This window comes from Punica granatum, chromosome 6, assembly GCF_007655135.1.
Source record: "Punica granatum isolate Tunisia-2019 chromosome 6, ASM765513v2, whole genome shotgun sequence".
NCBI classification, from domain to species: domain Eukaryota; kingdom Viridiplantae; phylum Streptophyta; class Magnoliopsida; order Myrtales; family Lythraceae; genus Punica; species Punica granatum.
The window spans coordinates 3,191,798-3,212,040 of record NC_045132.1 but is presented as its reverse complement, the minus strand read 5'-3'; the positions used below and the strand labels follow the sequence as shown (position 1 = coordinate 3,212,040).

The 20,243-nt window shown below is 40.2% G+C and overlaps 1 protein-coding gene across 1 annotated transcript; it reads right to left on the bottom strand.

Annotated features, from left to right (window-relative positions):
- Positions 1–13,992: 13,992 nt before the first annotated feature.
- Positions 13,993–19,833, bottom strand: LOC116211309 (AT-rich interactive domain-containing protein 6-like). The gene is made up of 13 exons (XM_031545629.1): positions 19,600–19,833; positions 18,361–19,160; positions 18,221–18,260; positions 17,846–17,898; positions 17,546–17,591; positions 16,797–16,886; positions 15,960–16,067; positions 15,808–15,859; positions 15,592–15,667; positions 15,305–15,371; positions 15,165–15,215; positions 14,993–15,085; positions 13,993–14,525 (listed from the first exon to the last, which is right to left on the bottom strand). Exons 2-13 carry the CDS (start codon positions 19,149–19,151, stop codon positions 14,424–14,426), a joined length of 1,569 nt encoding a protein of 522 aa, XP_031401489.1. The 5' UTR covers positions 19,152–19,160; positions 19,600–19,833; the 3' UTR covers positions 13,993–14,423.
- Positions 19,834–20,243: the final 410 nt, after the last annotated feature.

The following is a 20,243-nucleotide window of genomic DNA, read 5'->3' as shown; positions in this document are numbered from 1 at the left end:
GATAACTTCTTTTGCGTTTGGAAGTAACTCGTGGCAATATTGTTCATCCTCACAACGAACTTTGAGCCCAAGAGATAGTGCCTCTAAGTCCGGAGACAATGTACTACTGCCGTCATTTCCTTCTCTTGGACCGTATACCGCCGCTCAACGTCACTAAGCTTCCGGGACTCAAACGCGATGGGGTGGCCATCTTGCATCAGCACCCCGCCGATAGCGAAGTCCGAGGCACCCATCTCCACCTCGAATGGCTTCCCATAACAAGGCAACACGAGAACGGGCTCCTCCGTGACAACCCACTTCAAGCGATCGAAAGCTGCTTGACATTCGTCTGTCTACTCCCAGGCTCGGGCTTTCTTCAAGAGGTCCGTGAGTGGCACGGTGATGCTTGAATAGCCCTTGATGAATCGTCGATAATAGTTAGCGAGACCAAGGAACGAACGCAACTCTGTCACCGTGGTTGGCAATTCCCACTTCATGATCGAGGCCACCTTCGATGGATCCATTCGGACCCGACCTCTGCTAATGATGTGGCCGAGGAAAGGGACTTCCCTCTTAACGAATGCACACTTCTCCCTCTTCACGTGCAAGGAGTTCTCCCGTAGCACCTCGAACACCTGTCTCAAGTGCTCGACGTGGTCCTCGAGTGACCGGCTATATACAACGATATCGTCAAGATAAACCACCACAAAATCGATCAAGGAATGGGTGGAGTACCTTATTCATGAGGGTGCAAAAAGTGACTGGTGCATTAGTCAGCCCAAAGGGCATGATGAGGAACTCGTAGGAACCGTATCGCGTTACGCATGCGGTCTTAGGCTCATCCCCTTCCGCGATCCGCACTTGGTAGTACCCCGACTGAAGGTCCAACTTAGAGAACCACTAAGCTTTCCCAAGCTGGTCAAAGAGATCCGCAATCAACGGTATAGGGTACTTGTTCTTGACCGTCAGCTTGTTTAGTGCTCGGTAGTCTATACACATCTGCAACGATCCGTCGTGCTTCTTTTGGAATAGCACCGGGGCACCGAACGGGGCCTTCGAAGGTCGGACATAGCCAGTATCAAGCAACTCCTTGAGCTGCCTCTTCAACTCCGCCAACTCTGACGGCGCCATCTGGTAAGGAGCCATGGCGGGTGACTTAGCATCGGGCACCAACTCGATCCGGTGATCCACCTCCTTCTTAAGTGGAAGCTTCTTCGGAAGTTCCATCAGCATCACATCCTTGAAGGAATCGAGGACTTGGGTGACCTTCTCTGGTACATCGTCTCTCGAGCCCGTATCCCCATCTACCTTCAAAGCCGCAAGGTACGTGACTTCTCCTTTCTGGATCCCTCGCTTCAGTTGCATGGCCGACAAGGTCTTTTGCCCATTTCCCATCGATTGCTTGACCGGCACCACGCATTGGCACATAGCATCTAACACACAGATGCAATCCACAAATGGGACGAGTAGTGCATTGATCCTGTCGAGGAAATCCATCCCAATAACAAAGTCGTAGTCATCAAGAGGGATTACCTCAATAGTTTCATTTCCGCTCCACTGTCCGATCCGAATATCCATGTCCTTAGCAACACGGCATGTCGGGACTTCTTCGGAATTCACTGTCTTGAGCCGCCCCCTTGTCTTTGCAACGCGAAGTCCTAGCTTCTTCGCGCCTTCTTCGGATATGAAGAGGTTGGAGGCTCTTGTGTCTACGAGAGCGCTAAATGCCTTCCCAACAATTTCAACATTCGTAAAACATGAGGCCTTTCGACCGATTGGCCTTCTTGGTCATAATGGAGCTAAGGATACGCAGCGAGCCCAACCGCGTCTCCTCTTCTTTATCCTCATCGGCTTTCACCAATGCCGCGAGCTTGGCTTCGGTAGGGCATTCTCGAGCCATGTGCGGACCATCGCATAAGAAACACTTGAGCATCCGCTCATCCTTCCCCTTTGGCTTGCTCGACCCCGCCTTGTCCTTGAAAGTTGACTTGGCCGTCTTGCCGCCATCAGATCGGTGGGACTTCTCTTTATCTCCCCCACCTTTGGGCTTGCCCTTCTCCTTCGAGTCAGACTTGCTTGATGAGCGGAATTCCACCAGCGACTCCGCCGTCGACATAGACTTGTGTAGATCCTGCATGCCGCGGCGTTGTAGCTCTTGCTTAGCCCACAGTTTCAGCACATCCATGAACTGGAAGAAGGCTTCTTTGTCAGTCAGCGACGGAATCTGAAGCATGAGTTCTGTGAACTGCCGCACATACTCCCGAAGTTTACCCTTATACTCAAAGTGTCGAAGCTTGGCGCGAGCTTCATCCTTCGCATACTCAAGATATAACTGTTGGCGGAATTTAGTCTTGAACTCCTCCCAAGTGTTGACCGTCTTACCACTTCGGTCGTCGCACCTCCGACGCCACCATAGCAAAGCGACGTCCACAAGGTACATGGAGACCATCCCCACGCGGACAACATCATCCTCTACTCCCGTCGCGCGGAAGTAAGTTTTCATACTCTATATGAAGTTGTCCACGTCCTTGGCCACCCTAGTTCCCTTGAACTCCTTGGGCCTGGGGACATCTGGATGTGCGTTAAGCTGACTCATGCCACCCTTGTCGACACGAGTCCTTCGCACTTGCACGAGCTCAGCCTTGAGCTCATCGATCTCAGCGTGCATGGCCGAGACAAAGGGCTTCCAGCGTCTTGTCCCGCCTGGTCAACTCGTCCACCGCAGTGTTCAAGGTGCCCTACAAACCCTCTTGAAGCTCCTCAAAGTCCGAGCGGAGCTCCTCCATGCCCTTGGACGCATCCTCGGTCTTGCCTTGGATGTCCGCCATGACAACCTCTATCTTTGTCATGCGGCCCTCAAGCGAACTTAGTGGATCCCTCGAGCTTTCCTTCTGCTTCTTGGACTTTGTCCTCGTCTCATCGATCACCACCTTCAATTGGTTAGTGGTTGCCATCGCCTTAGACCTTCGCTTTGTTACCACTTGTCACGGGCTTGCTATTTTATCTAGCGTTCCCTACCTGTGTGGCCCTAGAATTGTTATTCTAGGCAGCCTTTCCCTTCACAGAACTTTTAGAGAGAGAAACTAGAGAGAGAAGCTCTGGAGAATGATACTTGTATTGCTTTTTTTAAGTGTATGTACAATTGAGAAGGTGAGGCCCTTATATAGGCACTCGGTATTTAATGTACATCCAACTACTTCTACCATCTACTGGTATAAATGCAATTATCCCAACTACCGACATTAATTACAGAAGGATCGGAAAACTTCTAGAAGGTTCGGGGACCGAGGCTCTCTAGAAGACTCCATCGCATGCATTCCCTAGCAAACCTCAACGACTTCGGGCTCTCTCGATCATCTTCGAGGTTAGGAAGGTCTGTCCGTAACATTTACCTATCAGAAATAATTCATGTCAATTTTCTCCCTGTGTTAAGTGTTAACCTCCTTTTTCTCAAACTTTTAGGGCATTTATTCCCCTCAAATAGAAATTAGGATTTAAGTCTTGTGAAGAAGAAAATTCTTAATTATGATAGTCTTGTCCCTTAGTGAGCTGACTCAGCTTGAACTAGATTAGTCGAGAACTGTTGAGTATCTGGATAATAGGATACACAATGGAAAAAACTTGCAATCCAAAAAACCCCTTTATAAGTTCAATGGGCTAATGACATTTCAAGGACAAGCCAAAATCCATATTGAAATTATTTTCGGCTAATAAGTTGATAAAACAGATGATTTCACCGAAGAAGATAGTGACTTAGTAGCGATTTCTCATTTCAAATGATAATAATTAACCTTGCGTTTGTTTTACGAGTTGGATAAGTGATTCAACTCAATTTAATTTTGTGCAATGATTATAAGTGTTGACAAATATATTAATATATGACAATATATATATATATATGTATGTATATAATATATATGAAAGTATATGGAGAATTTATTATTAAAAAATTAATTATAAAAAATTGTTAGCAAAAAAATATGAGTGAAAACTTATTAAATGACAGAAAAAGATAAAACAGTAATGGTTATATTATTAAATTTAGGAAAGAATCGAATTGAGTTGAGTAAAATTATTACTTGAAAAACAAACAAAACCTTCCAATCTATTTGAAAAATATAAAAGGAGGTTTTTTTTTTTCCTGTTTGTTTATGCAGGGGAGCCTGTACGCCTTATTCGGGACTAAAGTAGTGGCTACTAGAGTACTCCATCGGCGAAACTCGAACTCAAACATTGAACCTCATGATTCTAGATGGGATGCACCTGCACTGGGTCTCGTTTCTCAGTCCAAGAAGATGATGCTAATGAACTTTCCTAGGGTGTGAAGGGAAAAGAGAAGTTTATGTTCAAGTTGGTACACAAGAGGGCCAAGGTCCAAGCCCGAGACCCAACCCAGCCCATTATTCCATAGAGGGATGTCAGATTTGAACAGAAGGCCCGGTCTCAAATATGCATAATGAGAAGTATAGAATAGGTTAAATTTAGAAATAGTATATTTTCTTCTTCTTTTTTTTTCCCCTAAAAGGGAACTAGTGGATGATGCACCCGCACTACGAGCGGCAAAGAAATAAAATAAATAAAAAAAGAGAAGATGCATTAGAGTAAGGCATATATACATAAAATGTAATATATACGTAAAAAAAAAAGAACTTACCTGGATAAAACATTATATATGTGATAACACTTATTCACATCTATTCATTTAGATAGGAATTGAATATATGAACACTAAAAAATATAAATCAAATGCAAGAAGACAAATAATTTTCATTTCATAACTAACAAATGAATAGTTCTGTTTGTGTCTTAATATAGATTAGTGGACGACCTACCCGAGCTACTCGCAGCAAAGAAAGGGGGGAAAAAAAAGAAAGAAAGAAGAAGAAGAAGAAGATGCATTAGAGTAAGGCATATATACATAAAATGTAATATATAAGTATAAAAAAAATACCCGGATGAAACTAAGAATTAAATATATGAACACTAAAATATATAAGTCAAATGCCTGATACTAAAATCTCCTCTTAGTATTTACTAGTAATTCTTGTAGCCATGTAATTACACTAAGGAGGTCCCTAATGCTAACATGGAAGCCTCTCTACAGCTAAGAGGAGGCTACAATTCCCATACTTCAGCACCAGTTTATTCTACAAGCTAACCGGAACCCTAACCTACCCCTTAGCATGCAAATCAATTCGAAGTAAACGACCCACATTGCAGATCGAGCACTTAGGACTACGAGTGACCATAGCTTCAGCACCACTTCAGCAAAAACACCTTGCAAATAGCCTAATCCCCGCAGAGAGGTAAGAAAAATGCCGAAGAACTCTAGGAATGTTAAGCACATGAGCTACCATAACTAAGCCATACGCACATGGGGAGGAATGGGAGGGAGAGAGCGAGAGGGACGGTGAGACGGAGAAGCTGCCGCCGCCTCCGAAGAGTTTTTTCATATGATGATTTACAACTGCAGTTGGATAAAGAAATTGGAAGCCAACAACATCAGCTTGAAACCAATCCCTCGACTAAGCTTAGAAAATAACCAAACAATCGCTTTTGTTTCCTTGGTCATGTCTACACTTGGTTCCTTTATACGTTTCACAACCGAGAAGCACCCATTCCTCGGTCTTTAGGCGAATTGCAGTGCACTCTGGTTATTGTTTTTCAAGATAACGATAATCCTCTAGAAAGTATGACAAATGATCTTCTATTTTTTTAACTAATACAGGATAATCGAGATATATTTGATGTTTCTAGATCTAAATGACGACATTCCACGGTCCAGTACACTGTTTCACCTCCATCATCCCACAAGCTTAGTAAACTCCGTGAATTTTTGAAATGTCCTATTGATCTTCGGAGACGGCATTTTTGTCGACGGATCAGTGGGCAGCCCAAGAAAAGAATCATCATATTCTTTTTTATCATTTAAGTAAATGATATCACGTCCGGTGCATCTTCCTTTTGCTGCCTATATCCCTTCCGGAACTTCCACCTGATCAACATGGTAGCATGGTCCCTCTCCCCATAATCGAGAAGCATGCCAATTAGTGTCTGAGAAACATTCCTGGATTGAGGAAATAATCCATTCACCTTGGCAAGACATTGCGCCTGCGGTGGCATTGGACGATCTTTTAACCTGGAAAGAGGATATGTGACCAAATTGCCTCATTTCCTAAGCAGTCCACTGCTTACAAATTCTAACGGCTTCCAAAGGCCGATATCAGAGCATCACTATAGCCTACATCAAGCTTACCGAATTGTACATGCAGGAGCTCCCTTTCGACTCTATCGGGAATTACTTGATAATTCTAATATAAAATTGCTATTTCCAAAAGCGGTTGAAGACAATGAACAATCTATCGGGAAATGAAATTCAAGTAAAATTCTTTCAACTAATTTTTCTAATTTTTTGGCTAGGAGTAACCAAGTAAGGATCCTATTCGGGTTAATACAGAGCAACATTGGACGACACAGTAAAAGTTGTCGCTTCTCTTGATCTTTTAAACTATCTGGAGTGCTCTCAAATTATTGTCTGTAATCATTGTATCCATTTGGCGACGGCCACCTATATCTATATATATTAGACTTTGTACCCTCTCGCTACGTGCGACATACATAATAAAAAAATGATTGAAACCTTCGTGGTTCACCAGTGTATTCTTATCATTATGTAATACTTTATTGGGTGAATTACGAAACTGAAATCCTATGCCTTAAAAAATTATAAACCATTTTTAACTATACATAATTAGGCTATTTATTTATTTTTTTTAAAAATTCTGATAAATTTGAACAAAAAACAAAGAAATAACTGTTCGTACGAAAGAAAAAAGGCAACTTAGGTTGTGAGAGCGGGATAGATATGTGGATAAGAAAAGGAAAGAGGGAGGTGGTCATGTGTAAGAGGATGAGAGATGAAGATATGTGAATTTAAAATTTAAGTAATTTTACAGTTTTATTCATGCATTTATCATTTAATTTTACTTTTCTCCAATAAAATAATAAGAGATGATGGGGTAATTTTGTAAAATTATACAAAAATAACTACTGGGGGACACCAAACGTTTCCTTCACATATCACATATATATACGAAAAATAAGTGGGACACCAAAAGTTTTCTTTATATAGTAATGTAGATAATATAGATAAATGCAATTATTATAAGGGCAAATCTGGAAATACGAAAGTGAGATGAAACTACCTCTTCGGCCTTTATAATGGTAGAGGTGTGCAGAAATACTTGCTAATGTGATGCTCCCGGACCATTAAGGTTTCGAATTCGAATTATGAATGGAAAATATTCATGACATAAAGAGTTTTAACCCTTATTGTGCCGATTTCGTTTAAACTTAAATTAGGCGGAACCCATTGAACTTTTTAAATACGATATGGTTCACACCAATAAAAAGGATAAAAGAAAAGAAATGCGATCACTTTCGTGGCATCTATTAACTGCAATCGATTGAAGACTATTTTTTTCATCCATAATATGGATCTTAATTAGATAGCAAAACGAGTTGTTAAACGAAAATTCATTCTTAAAATCTCTTATTTCCAGGCGAGGATGCTTGGCCTCGCACTATTGTCCACACTCCAAAAGTAAAATCGGTCATTAACAAATATTCAATCTGTACTATTTGGTTATGTTTATTTGCACTTAAAATTTAATCACTTAAGAGAATAAGTGGTTAATTGATTAAGTCAAAATTGTTTGATAAATTTAAGCGTTGAAAATTCATGGTTTTCTAGTGTATATTTATATTTTGCCCAATATTTTTTTTTTATAGTTTAGCCCCATATTTTTTAATTCAATTACTGAAAATATATAAAAAAAAAAAGAGAAAAAAAGAGGAGAAGACAATGAGATTGAAGAGGGTGGGAAAGGGAAGGGGGCGGTGGTGGCCCCGATCCCAGCCACCACCATGCAGGCGAGGCCGCTGGCGACCCGTGACGTTGTTGGCGACCTCGATTAGCGCTGTCCTAGCCGGAATTGGGGCCACCACTGCCCTCCTCCCTCATCCGTCGCCCTTTCTTGCCCCACCCCCGTTCTCTCTCTCTCTCTCTCTAACATTCTGATTGAAAATCATGAAATGGACTAGATTGCAAAATAAAAAAGTTTAGGGGCATCATTGAAAATAAGCCAAAAGTTGCCCCTGAAATGAAGTTATCATAAACCTTAATGATTCAACATTTTTTTTTACTGAATCATCAAGTTAAGTCAAATATTATGTTATATTATCAAACAAACTTAATTTCATTAAGTGCTGAAAAATTAAATTCAGCACTTAATTGAAGTTATCAAACACAATCTTAGTCTCAATTAAAACATATTCAGGTCGCCTACGGAAAAAAAAAATTGCAGGTTTTATATTTCTTCTGGAACAACGACACTTGGAATACGTGGGTTTGCAATTAGCCCTTGGAGAGGGTTTAATCTTGTGCATCCGTCATTGTTCATGCTTCCAAGTAAAATTGATCCAACAACTTGAACCGGAAGAAGATCATCTTAATTTTTCAAAGAAAAAGATTTTTTTCTTTTTTTAGGGAAAAAAGAAGTTAGTCTTACACAGTCTTCTTTTTTTTTTTTGGTTTACATTGTCTTACAGTCATTTATTTGTAAGATATAATCATTTTAGTTTTTTTCCTTTCAAAGGAGCCCGTTTTAATGTGGGATCAATATTACTCCCCCCAAAAAAAATGGGATCATTATCTTCAGTATATAGGTACTTCTCCACAGCTAGTTCCAGTCTATATCTACAGAAGTTATTATCGATTATCTTTATGGATTGGGGTGGCTTTATTTTAGTTATTACATTCTTTCATTAATTCTTTGCTTACCTCTGCAAGACTAATTTAAATGTATACATTAGTATATGTGCTCTTCGAATATTCAGGAGACAAGGAAGAATATTATTAATAGTATGTCCAAATTCTCTTATTTCATACCTTGCCAAAAAATTGTTTATTTTTTGAGTCATACCTCGCCAAAAATCGCGTATATTTTGATGACAAATGAGACCCATGTTTTTCGAAAGAGACTGTTTAATATGGTATCAGAATTCAGGTTACGCGTATGCGTATCCACGTGCGTGTGCGCACACATACCACGCCAAGCCTAGTATATTCGGGAGCAACCAAAAAAAGAGCGTCTCTTGTTAGTCCTCCTCGCTCGAGCACAAGAAATGAGCCCGACTCAAGGTCAGTTGTTGAGGGCGGAAGTTTAAGGGCACGAAACAACGTGTATAGGCAGAAATGGACCACACGTTTTACGTGAGAGCGGGTGTTGAGGATATTAATTCCACATGAAAAATATGAATCAATATCCATTGATTTATATAATATTTGGGTACCGACACTTATCAGCTTGAACTTTTAAGTGGAAATGGTCCCAAGTCTGTATAAGTTAAATGAAAATTCAATAGAGACAAATGTAAAAGGGGAAATAAAAGTAACGTAATAGCCTTACTATTGAGAATCAGACAGGGGACTTCTTGGTATTAGGTCGAGGGTTGTGAACATGCACTGCACTATACATTAGCATCAATTGCATAGCAATGAAAATTGAACTTCATTAATTGTTCAAGAAAAACAAGTGAAATTTTGAGATGACCAACCATTTAATCTAAAAGATTAATTTTGTTAAATATGTATAGTATGCGTTATATATCTATTGTACTCAATAAAAGGATTGCTAATAATTCGTGTGACGCCAATCTATCAGCTTGACCGAGCTTTCCAGCCTCGTTTCTATTTACTTTATACCGGGGTGAAATGTATATTCATACATATATGTGATGCTATTCTTCTAGATATCCATAAATTGAGGCAGAATTAATAGAATTATCACTGAAGTCAAGGTAGCTCTGAAATCTTGTAAATACTTCCCCCTCTCGTTGATCTTCTTCTCTTGTATATATATGCATGGGAACTGAATGAAATATATAAATGAATGAGCAGGCATGCTGCTAATTTTGAAGTCAAAAAATGAAATAAATCAAAGTCTGCTGCACCTGCATGCAAGTTTTAATTTTCATCCAGCCACGTGTCAGCACATCTGTAGAGGATGACGTGCATGTCTTGACACGTATATTCCTGTCTGATCATATTTCCTGACAGATTGGGGAACAAAGATTTTTTTGTGTTTTTTTTTGGGCTACCAACTCAGATTCTGATTGGAGCAAACATATTTCGATCGAAGGGGCTTCAAAGTTCTCTGTTCCCATGGCAATTAAAGGTTCGATCACCTATCTACACACTTGACAATTCTCACCCTCTATCTATGCTGGACTTATCAAATCCCTGGGCATCTTGATCTTGAATTAATGGGCACTTAGACAATTAAGATAATTACGAGAATTAAATATTTTTTTGGTTATAAAAGATATTTATACATTAGCTAAAAAAAAATAGAAGAAGAGTTCACTAATAGGGTACACCAAAGAGATTCAAACCCAGAGTTTTTGATTGTGAACGAAAACATATGTCAATGTGTTTTGAATGTCTGCTTGCAAGTGAAGTCCGTCACGTTATACAATTTATCAGCTGCATCACACTTCACGATCCAAAAAACGAACCGTTTCGCAGCTTTTATTCCGCTAATGGACAATTTATCAAATATTATGAACATTAAAAGGAGTTTTTAGCATTATTAAGGAGGAATTAATAACATTTTCATTTCTTAATATATGTCGGTAAATACCAAGCATGTCTTAACGTTATATGCGCTTTTAGGTCTAAATTTTAACCACTTCAAGAGACAGGTGTATCCACATAATTGATTAACAGAAGGGATCTAGCGAAAGAGACATGCACGGTCTCTAATTTCTTTTGTTAAATCAAATCCGGTTGAGGAATCAAGATTAATCTACTTGCTCGACATTGCGATCGAAATTTCCGACTGAGTCAGTCCAAGTCACTGGTAAAATGTTTCTAAAAGACTTGAAGATTCAACAGTCGTTCGCATAATTATATGAAAATGTACAAAATGCAATTATTTTAAAGTGATTGCACCATATAGACAAGTAAATTATTTAAAGTTACAATAAAGTAGTTTAAGTTCATGAAAATTACACATCTTTTAAATAGGTATACATATTTTGAAGAATTAGTTGAGATAAATTACTTAAATTTCTTAGAAAATTAATTACAATGAAGCAAAATATATATACGAATTTTCAAAGATCTCTTAGTCACATTGCTTGTAAATAACAAGGATTTTAAAAAAGTTTTACTTAAATTTTTAATAAATACTCGAGTGTACTTGTCATCAGTTTTTATAATTGCACCATAGAATTTCTAGTACGTATTATACCCAAGCCATAAAATTAGCAATTGCCAAACATGAAACATGTGACACTTACAATTAATTACATGCAATACCTACGAAAATATATATAATCTCTCTCCCCTCCCACTCCAATGAAAGCAAAAAAATTATATCATCAATTTTCAACGAAGAAAATGGAAACTTTTTATAGTCACTTTACAACACAAAAGACATGCATCATCCGAGTCAAATTGTTACACTAACAAAAAGAAATGCTTAATTATATGTGTAATGGGAAACATATGCTCAATCACTCATGTAAACACAAGTACAACATTATTATTTATTAGTAATGTTTTTGCGTGGACCCAATAAGTTTTGTTTGGTGGTCTAATATTGGAGATATCCTTGATAAAACTTCAAATTTGAATCACCTCAGAATTATGCATATTAAACTACATAACCATATAAATGGTGTCCCATACCATGGGTAATCCTTGATATCAATATATATATATACGTCGATAAGCCTCGTTATCAAAATATATAAATGTATACTTATAAATATTAATCTTTTTCGGTGAAAGACGGAGCCGAAACCATTAGAATTAATAATATTAAACTACTACGCTCACTCGTTTTTCAGGTAAGAATACACGATATTATAATTTTATTTTAATAATGATTTTTCTTGTTCCTAGCGATGGTCGGGCCACAGCCCTTATTATCGATAACATTAGATAACACTCACTCGTTTTTCAGCCGAGTGTATATAAATATTTTCATAGTCACATTTGTTTTCTCTCAGTCACCTAATTTGACAAAAAAAAAATTTAGTGATGACACTGCCCGTTTACGCTCTTTCTTGTCCCTTACGGCCCCACATAGACACATTAATTAATTACTTAATCACTCTCAATTAGTCTAATCCTCTCCCTCAAAAAAAAAAAAATCTAATTGTTTAACATTGTTTGTTATATATAATATATATACCCCTCAATCACAGCACAACACAACACAACACCGTCCAACCTTCAAACATATCAACATCATCCGAGGTCTCTTCCCTCCTCGAAGTGCTCATTTTATAAAGATCGGAGTCGGATCGTTGTCAGCTTTTAGATCAAACTTTCATTCCATTAATAGTTCGTTCGGTACGGTCCGGTCCGTCAACAGTACGATGAGCGACTTGGGCTACAGTCGATGCGGGAGCAGAAGAGGTTTCCGGGTATATCCCATCAAGAGATTTTCAGTTAAGACACTCCGGACGAGGTTCGTGTATTTAGTCGGGCTCTTGAGCCGGTGGAGGCGGGCATATGGACGGGCCTTTCGGGCTCTCCGGAGGGGAATATGCCGAGAAAACAACGCCGCCTCCGTCCTGAGGAGGAGCAGGAGGGACAGCAGGTTCAGCAGCAGCAGCAGGAAACCGTTGGTGAGGGAGATGAATTATATGCAGTCGAATTCGTTCTACTCGGAAGCCATCAAGGATTGCTTGGAGTTCATCAAGAGGAACTCTGTGTCCGCTGAGCAGAGGCAGCAGCTCCTGGAGGAAGGCCGGGACCGGTTGCCGCTCGAATACGATGGGCCGGGCAACTGGGACAAGTCATTCCATGATGACATGCCGTCGAACACGATATTGCTCTCGAAGATTGTGTAGAAACAGAACAATCGTTCACATTTTTTCTTTTTTGGGCTTGTGAAGTTATACATGGAGGGGGTTTAAGAATTAAGAAGCTCTCCATCATCTCTTTTCCTGTGTATATTCCTTCCATGATTTTGAGTTTTTAAGATCAAACAGAGATTCTTTGGCACAATTCAGTATGTTTACTTGCCCGAAACTGTCCGATATTCCAGCACCTTTCGTCGAAGACCACAGAAAAATATCGTTCTATACGTTTCCATGAAAATCGAAGAAAACCGGGATGTAATCGCGCTTTCTGTAAGCTAGTGTTTCCGTTCTCGATCATCTGGGAAGGTTCAGAGAAGGTGAGAATGGGAGACTCTAAAGACCAGTTTGCATCACCCACACCCACCGTTGTTTTTCCGATTGTTTTTCCCATTAGTCTGACTTTTCCTGTGGGGTGAATGAATCCATTAGTTTGACTTTGCTAAAAGATCAAAAAGGGCAAGGGAGGGAAAAGAAAGAACGAAAAAGAAGAGATTGCCTTTGGTTGAATTTAAGAAAGAAAAGCAGATTCCTCCGTTCCCAATCATCAAAATCATACTTTACGATCGAGCTTCGGCCCCGTTTCTCACCGAAAAAGGAAAAATAATAAAAACGGACTTTATGAAAAGCTCCGGTGTCCGTCTCCATGATGAGCCATCACGATTCTCGACCTTTTGAATTTGATAACCAGTTGATACTTTAAATTTGATTACCAGTCGATCGAAGTGCCACATGCTCTCATATGAAACTAAAATGTTCTAAGAAGTGGCAAAGAGAAGTGACAATCTATTCCTGGAAGCATCCGACAACTTATTCAATTGGTTCAAGTACCAAATCCCGTCTCTTGATGCAGAGTTGCAAGAGAACACCGCCGCGACCCTATTCAGCCAGAACCCGAACTCGAATCCCTGTTTTACTGTATTTTCCCGTACCAAACACAACAAACGTATTTAATATTTCGATTGCACGTTCGCAGAAAATTGCCAAAAGAACTAAAAGACGAGCAGGAAATCAGGAGAGTATAAACAGAATCGTCTCACGCGGTTGTCCCACTTGCAATAATAATCTTAAACAAAGAGCTCTAATCAGTAAAATCTCTCCCCATTCTAGTCAACGATACGCTTTTCAGACCTTCGGAATTGAAAAGTCCATTCCACACATTCCTCACACCATCTTAATCCTTGCCTGGAAGGAGGCCTTACACGAAAAAGTAACCCGAATTCCTTCAATTTACAACAAGTTTGTTTCTATCGAACAATCCTACAACCGAGGAGTCGGAAGCAGAAAGATCCGAAAAGTCACAACCGGAAGGTGAGGACATACACTACTACAAACTACCACTACCTAGCCTTTGAAAGCTCGAAGCAAAAACAGGGTTTCCCTGTATGAAGGTGACACCCATCAAGAGCTTTCATTTCTGTCTGACATAACCAACAGAGTCTACTCCACTCGCGGATTACACTAAAAAGACTACAACCTACAGGCGGTTCCAATGGAGAGCAGGCTACCTACTCCGACTGCTCAAAGGGAACGCGGACGAAGAGCTGCCCATGCAAGGTGACCACTGCTGACGTCTGGTGGGGGTCGATCCTCGAGGGCAAGTTCACAACCTGATCGAATGATACCAAATTAATGTGAGATAAGGTAACAAACGTCAAGGCAACTAAAGATGTCATGCTTTTGTTATTTCTCAGAAAGAAGATAAAGGAGCGGATTTTCAAGGTTCTAAGAAACGCAAATGAGCCGCAACTAATCCCTGAATGCAATAGTCAACATAGGGGACCAAGCTGCAACGTCTTTACTCTAAACCCGTAACTTTCAGGGACCGAAGACAGGGCCCACTGTAGACTCGGGCTTTTGCTCACTAGGAAATCCCGGTTAGTACTTTCATTTGGTGATAGGACTTAGGAATAGAGTGGGGCCTCATATCCTTTTCACGGGGTCTGGGTCGTGCAGCATTCTAATTATTATTAGGTTAACTTATTCGTCCTCCATCAGAGCTATGCAAGCCCACATTTTTTATATGCCGTGGTTTGGTTAGAAGCGGCAAGTGCTTTTAATTGAACATAGTACTAACCTTCTTGAAAGGTGTTACACCCCAGGGATTATCTGGATGCTCGGGCTCACCGCTAATGACAAGCCGCCCAGCTGGATCTGATTGAACTCGTACCTGTACATATTCCATTTTGGGGGAGTAAATAATATTTCAATAGAATAAGCGAGATAATTTTCAGATAAGAGGCACTAACCTCCTCTCTCAGAAGCCCAGGGACTAAAGCATACACTTCAAAGCAATCCTTCTGTGGACATCAAATTTTCGAAGAAATTACAACATACTATATCAAATAACTTGAACATTGAAAAAGTGAAGCAAAATCCGAGGTCTTACAGTTTTTTGTACATTGATCTTCACCCAATCAGCTGGGGGTCCCACGTCAACTACGACAACATCCAATCTAGCAGACGACACTCAAGTCCAGTCAATTTGTTGGCCCAGAACATAAGTTATTCAGTTCTAAAGAATCGAATGAAGCGAAAAAAAAAGACTAACAAAATAACTGCATTTGAACCACATAAACAAGACCCATGAAAATTCATGAATAGCTAGTTCTCATTCAAGCAGCAAAGCAATTTAAACTTTTAACCTCAAGGCATAAAAAGCAAGGCAGTCTTAACTGTGACTCAGAAGATTTACTGCGCGCAGATTTCACGGGATTTTCCATGTAGGGCGATTTCTTTCGTTTGAGTGAACCTGCAATTCAGTGAATTAGCCAGAATGTAAAACCAATTTATCCACGTGATACTCCAGAGGAAAAAACGCTGATGCATTGGACCATATTTTCAAGAGCTACCAGTGTAAGGTAAAGGAATTCAATCAGTTATGTAGCTTACCGCTGCTTTTAAGCTGCTGCTTTTGCTTCTGCAAAGACTTAGCACTTTTGTCCTGCAAACATACAATATATTTAATTGGGTATGAACTTGAAGCTCATGCATGTAACTGAATATGTAAGGTGTATACTGGAAAAATCATCCAATACGGGTACCTTTATAATTGGATCACTAACTTCGCCATTGGTAAGTAGACGCTGGGAGTACCAACCCTGCATAGCACGTGCTGCCGCATCCCTCCTTGCTCTATTGGATCCAGATACCTAATAATAAAAACCAAAAAGAGATTCTTTACATTAACAGTGAATTGTATCTCCATGTTCCTCCTTGTAAACTAGGCAAAGAATCAGACAGTAGATAAAACTAGTCAATTCACTCGCAAAAAAGAAAAATCGGCATGACTTTAAGCATAAAAGTTGGATCCTTCATTGCTCTCGTGTTTAATGGGCAGCGGTTCCCATTTACAAAGTTAGTTCTAGTATGGGGTGTGGTCCCATTAAAGAACAACTTCAATGAGATTTTGAAAGGTAATTTCCATTTTCAATTCCTCATCAGATAGCTTTGGCTGTTGCTTGTAGGAACTCAAATTGTTCAGCTTCAAATCCGTCTTTTCCCAGGCAAGTTTACATATGGTGAAAAATGATTGTGAGAACATAAATTTCAAGCAGAATAAACAGAAAAGGCTCTTGATGATGTTAAATGAACCGATAAATCACACACACACAAAAGGTTAGAAGCAGACATCTGGAATTGAACCCCGCACGGGGCAGCCTCATAGATAGTTAAATCAGGATTTAAACTTCGAGATTTGCTCCAAAAGCCTGATCAGGATTTGCACGGTGCTCCTAAGTATGATGGGACTCCAAATCATACCATGTTCATGATGTTGGAATTTTTTCAGCACATTCATATGTTTGATATTTATGGTTCAGATAAACGATGGCACCATGAAAGTCAGTTAAAAGAGACAATTAACTTAAGGCAGGGAATACCGGATTATCAGCACCCGTCGGCTCCACAGGGGAAGCAACAGGTCCAAGCTCTCCACCATGAATTTTGTCCTTCTCATAGTCGAGGAGTGCCTGAGAAACAAGAGAAAATGTCAGTCACAATAAAATCAGGAAAAGATTTCCAGCAGAACAAATGTCTGAAAAATTAAAATTCCAACATGAAATCAATTGAATGAAAACCCCCAAGATGCGGAAGGAGATTAGCCTGTTAGGTGTTTGATATAGGCATCTAAAATTCCAATTTACAGAAAAGGAACATGTGTGGTGCCAAAATTTCCAAGGACTATCTTACATAATGTATAAATGTGCTAGAATCTGTGCAGAAGTTTTTGCAGGGCATCAAGTAAAACTAAACTGGAAAGCAGTAAGAAATTTTTTGTGGATTTATTGAGTAATAAATGCACACACACTTCAACAATCAATTGGATACTCTAGGATAAGCACCTGCTAGTTACTTCCTTTAAATGCCTTCATTGCACAGAATAGAATGATTCTAGACATTCTCAAACATGAAATACCAACAATTTCAGTAAGACATACCATCTTTGCTTTTACATGATTCATCACCAATTGAAATCTAGAAACTCTATTTTACAATTTAAGCAAAAACAAATTCTGCGAGTCATTTGAGGGTCACCGTGCATGCTCAGAAGGGGAGAGTGCTGATACATTTTGACATAGGAAAGGTGTCAACCAGTAAAATTGTATAAAATTAAGAAACCAAGAACCACCTTCTCATAGAAACCACGAAATGTCCAAGAAACTGTCGTGCATGTCCTGCACACAAATAGTATGCAAGATCAGATGTCAACTAAAACAGCAAAACTATGAAACGTATTGTGCCCAGGGGGAGCATACAGCAGTAAAGAAGCATATTTTGCTTTTCTTTTCTATGTTTTAGAATTGTAGAAGTTGGTCAAATTTACAACCATGTAAACAGAAATTCTCCAGAAAACCAACTGATGGCACTAAAATTATTCATGAAAGGAATAAATCAGAATCATCGGAAGACGAAAGTAGTCAATCCTCACTTGGGGGGTCTGAAGGCCTCTCCAACTTGCCGCCACAACTTACAAGATGTAACCTGCAGGAAAATAAAGAGGCGACCTATTAGCTCTCTACAAATGCCGAGAATATATAATTCAAGAAAATGCTAAAGCACAACCTACTTATGCAAATTTGCATTTACACAGATTTGAAAAGACATATTATCTATTGATGACAATATACAGGAATGTAATTACAAGACCACAATTGTGACAATTTCTTTTTGAAGTCGACATTTTTTGCAATATCTGCATGGGATTAATGTTGGAATCCAAGACATATGCACCATGCCAGCCCAATTTAAACTAACAATAAAACAGAATAATGCATAGTAACACACATTAGAATGGTCTGCATACCTTGTCATAGCCTCCCAATCGAACTACAGAACGCCACAACCTTGTCATCAACAGAAGTAGATTACCATTAGCTCAATAGCAATTCCTGGTATAGAAATATCCAACTACAACGAACAACATGTTAAAGTAAAAGAGCTTACTTAAGGCAATTTAACCCCTCTCCATAAAACTTAGGAGGCTTAAATTCCATGTTCTTTTCTTTGAAGAAATTCTCGAGCTCCTTCATGAAGGCTGCCTGCTCTTCTTCTGTGCCAGATTCACTGCCTTCATCGTTTTCATCCAAAAGAAATATATCCTTTAAACTAACATTCCCTTTATCCTTTGGCACTGGAGTCTCTACTTCCTGTGCGTTGATTTTCATTTGTTCTCCACCAGCACTTTCAGCTTTTGCATCACCAGTTGCCACATTGGGGGTAATAGAAGTGTCATCATTAACTGGAGCAACACCATCAACATCTGCCCCAGTTTTAGATTCAGTTTTTCCACTATCTTCCATCTTAGCATCCACAAGAGCCTCCCCTGCGACAGGTTCAGCCGAAGAGAGATTACTATCATCAACCCCATTGGTTTTCTGTTCAGGCAATGCATTGCTTACACCTTTGCTATCCAAAGTTGGATCAGATTCGACATGTTCACTCTCATTCTTGGCTGAAGCTTTCTCATTTTCCGAAGGAGCCAAATCAGCCGATTGCTGAGCTGGAGGCTCAACTGTACAGGACACATTTTCACTTTCCTTATCATCATGAGCCATCCCTGCTACAGGAGTATCACCATTTTGCACAGAATTCGGGTGTTCTTCTTTGGTCCCTGCCTGAGAAGATTCTTCCTCAAGGGCTTCAACACGAACTTCACTTGGCTCCAACGCTTCCACAGGAACCTCAGCAGGTGGCAAATCCTGTCCTACTTCTTTGTTCTCCTTCGCGTCACCCATCTCTTGTTTCTAGACGACAAAAAATGACAAAATTCACAAACTACACTCAGAATTGATGAGTGCCCTGACACTGAAATCTCATCTTAGTAACTAGCAATAATTCTAGGGTCCATGTTATAGACTACGGAAGCCCTTACAGCTACAAATCCTCAATACTAACATGGAAGCTTCGCTACAGCTAAAAGGAGACTACAATTCACTTTCTTCAGCTCCAATTTACTCTACAATCTAACCGGAACCCTAACCTACCTATTCGCATCTAAATTGATTAAAAGAAAAAGACCCACATTGCGGAATGAGCACTTAGAACTACGAGCCACTGTAGCCTCAGCACACTTCAGCGTAAAACACCATGCAAACGACCTAATCCTCGCAGAGAGGTGAGAAAAATACCGAAAACCTCTAGGAATGTTAAACATACGAGCTATCATAAATAAAGCGCACGCACCTGGGGGCGAATGGGAGGGAGAGACCGAGAGGGGCAGAGAGAGGGAAAAGCTGTCGCCGCCTCTGAAAGAGCCGGAAAAATCCCGCAGAGGTAGAGTAGGGGAGAAGGTTGGGATTCAGTGGCCGGAACTCAGGTCGCCGGAGGAAAACCCTAACCGCCCATCGCCGAGGAAAAGCTTTCCTTTCCCTTCCCCGCTCTGTTTCCGCTCCTCTGAGAATGTACATAGGAAAAAAGCCAAAGGCAATTATCACATCACGCTTTTGATGCCGGGGAAGGGGAGTTGTTTCTGAACCGGGTCCACGAGAGCCCCCTTTGTAGGACCAGCAGGGATCGGATTCTGCCAATTCTGGGCTCACATGAACCCGGTGTACAGTAGACTGCTGCCTACCTGAAGATCAACTCGTTTCACTGCACACGCGGGCACCGGAGACATGGACCTTAAAGTGACGTCGTTTATTTAGACCAATGGCTTGAGCTAATGGGCCTGGGCCGTTATGGAAAAGAGCCATGCGATGAAATGGGCCTGGCGAGTAATGTTTGGGCTCGATGCTGAGTTTTTCAAAAGCCCATATAGGCCCAGAAAGTAATCGCACGTACGGGATGGTCGGGACGGTTTAATTGAGCGGGTGCATTAAACATTGCTA

Excerpts from the sequence above, each read along its gene's own strand:
- LOC116211309 (XM_031545629.1), bottom strand. The coding sequence starts at position 19,151 with ATGGGTGACGCGAAGGAGAACAAAGAAGTAGGACAGGATTTGCCACCT. Across the intron at positions 15,668-15,807 it reads GCAGCAGCTTAAAAGCAGCG|GTTCACTCAAACGAAAGAAA; the intron begins GTAAGCTACATA and ends ACTGAATTGCAG. Across the intron at positions 15,372-15,591 it reads AGTAAATCTTCTGAGTCACA|ATTGGATGTTGTCGTAGTTG; the intron begins GTTAAGACTGCC and ends GTCGTCTGCTAG.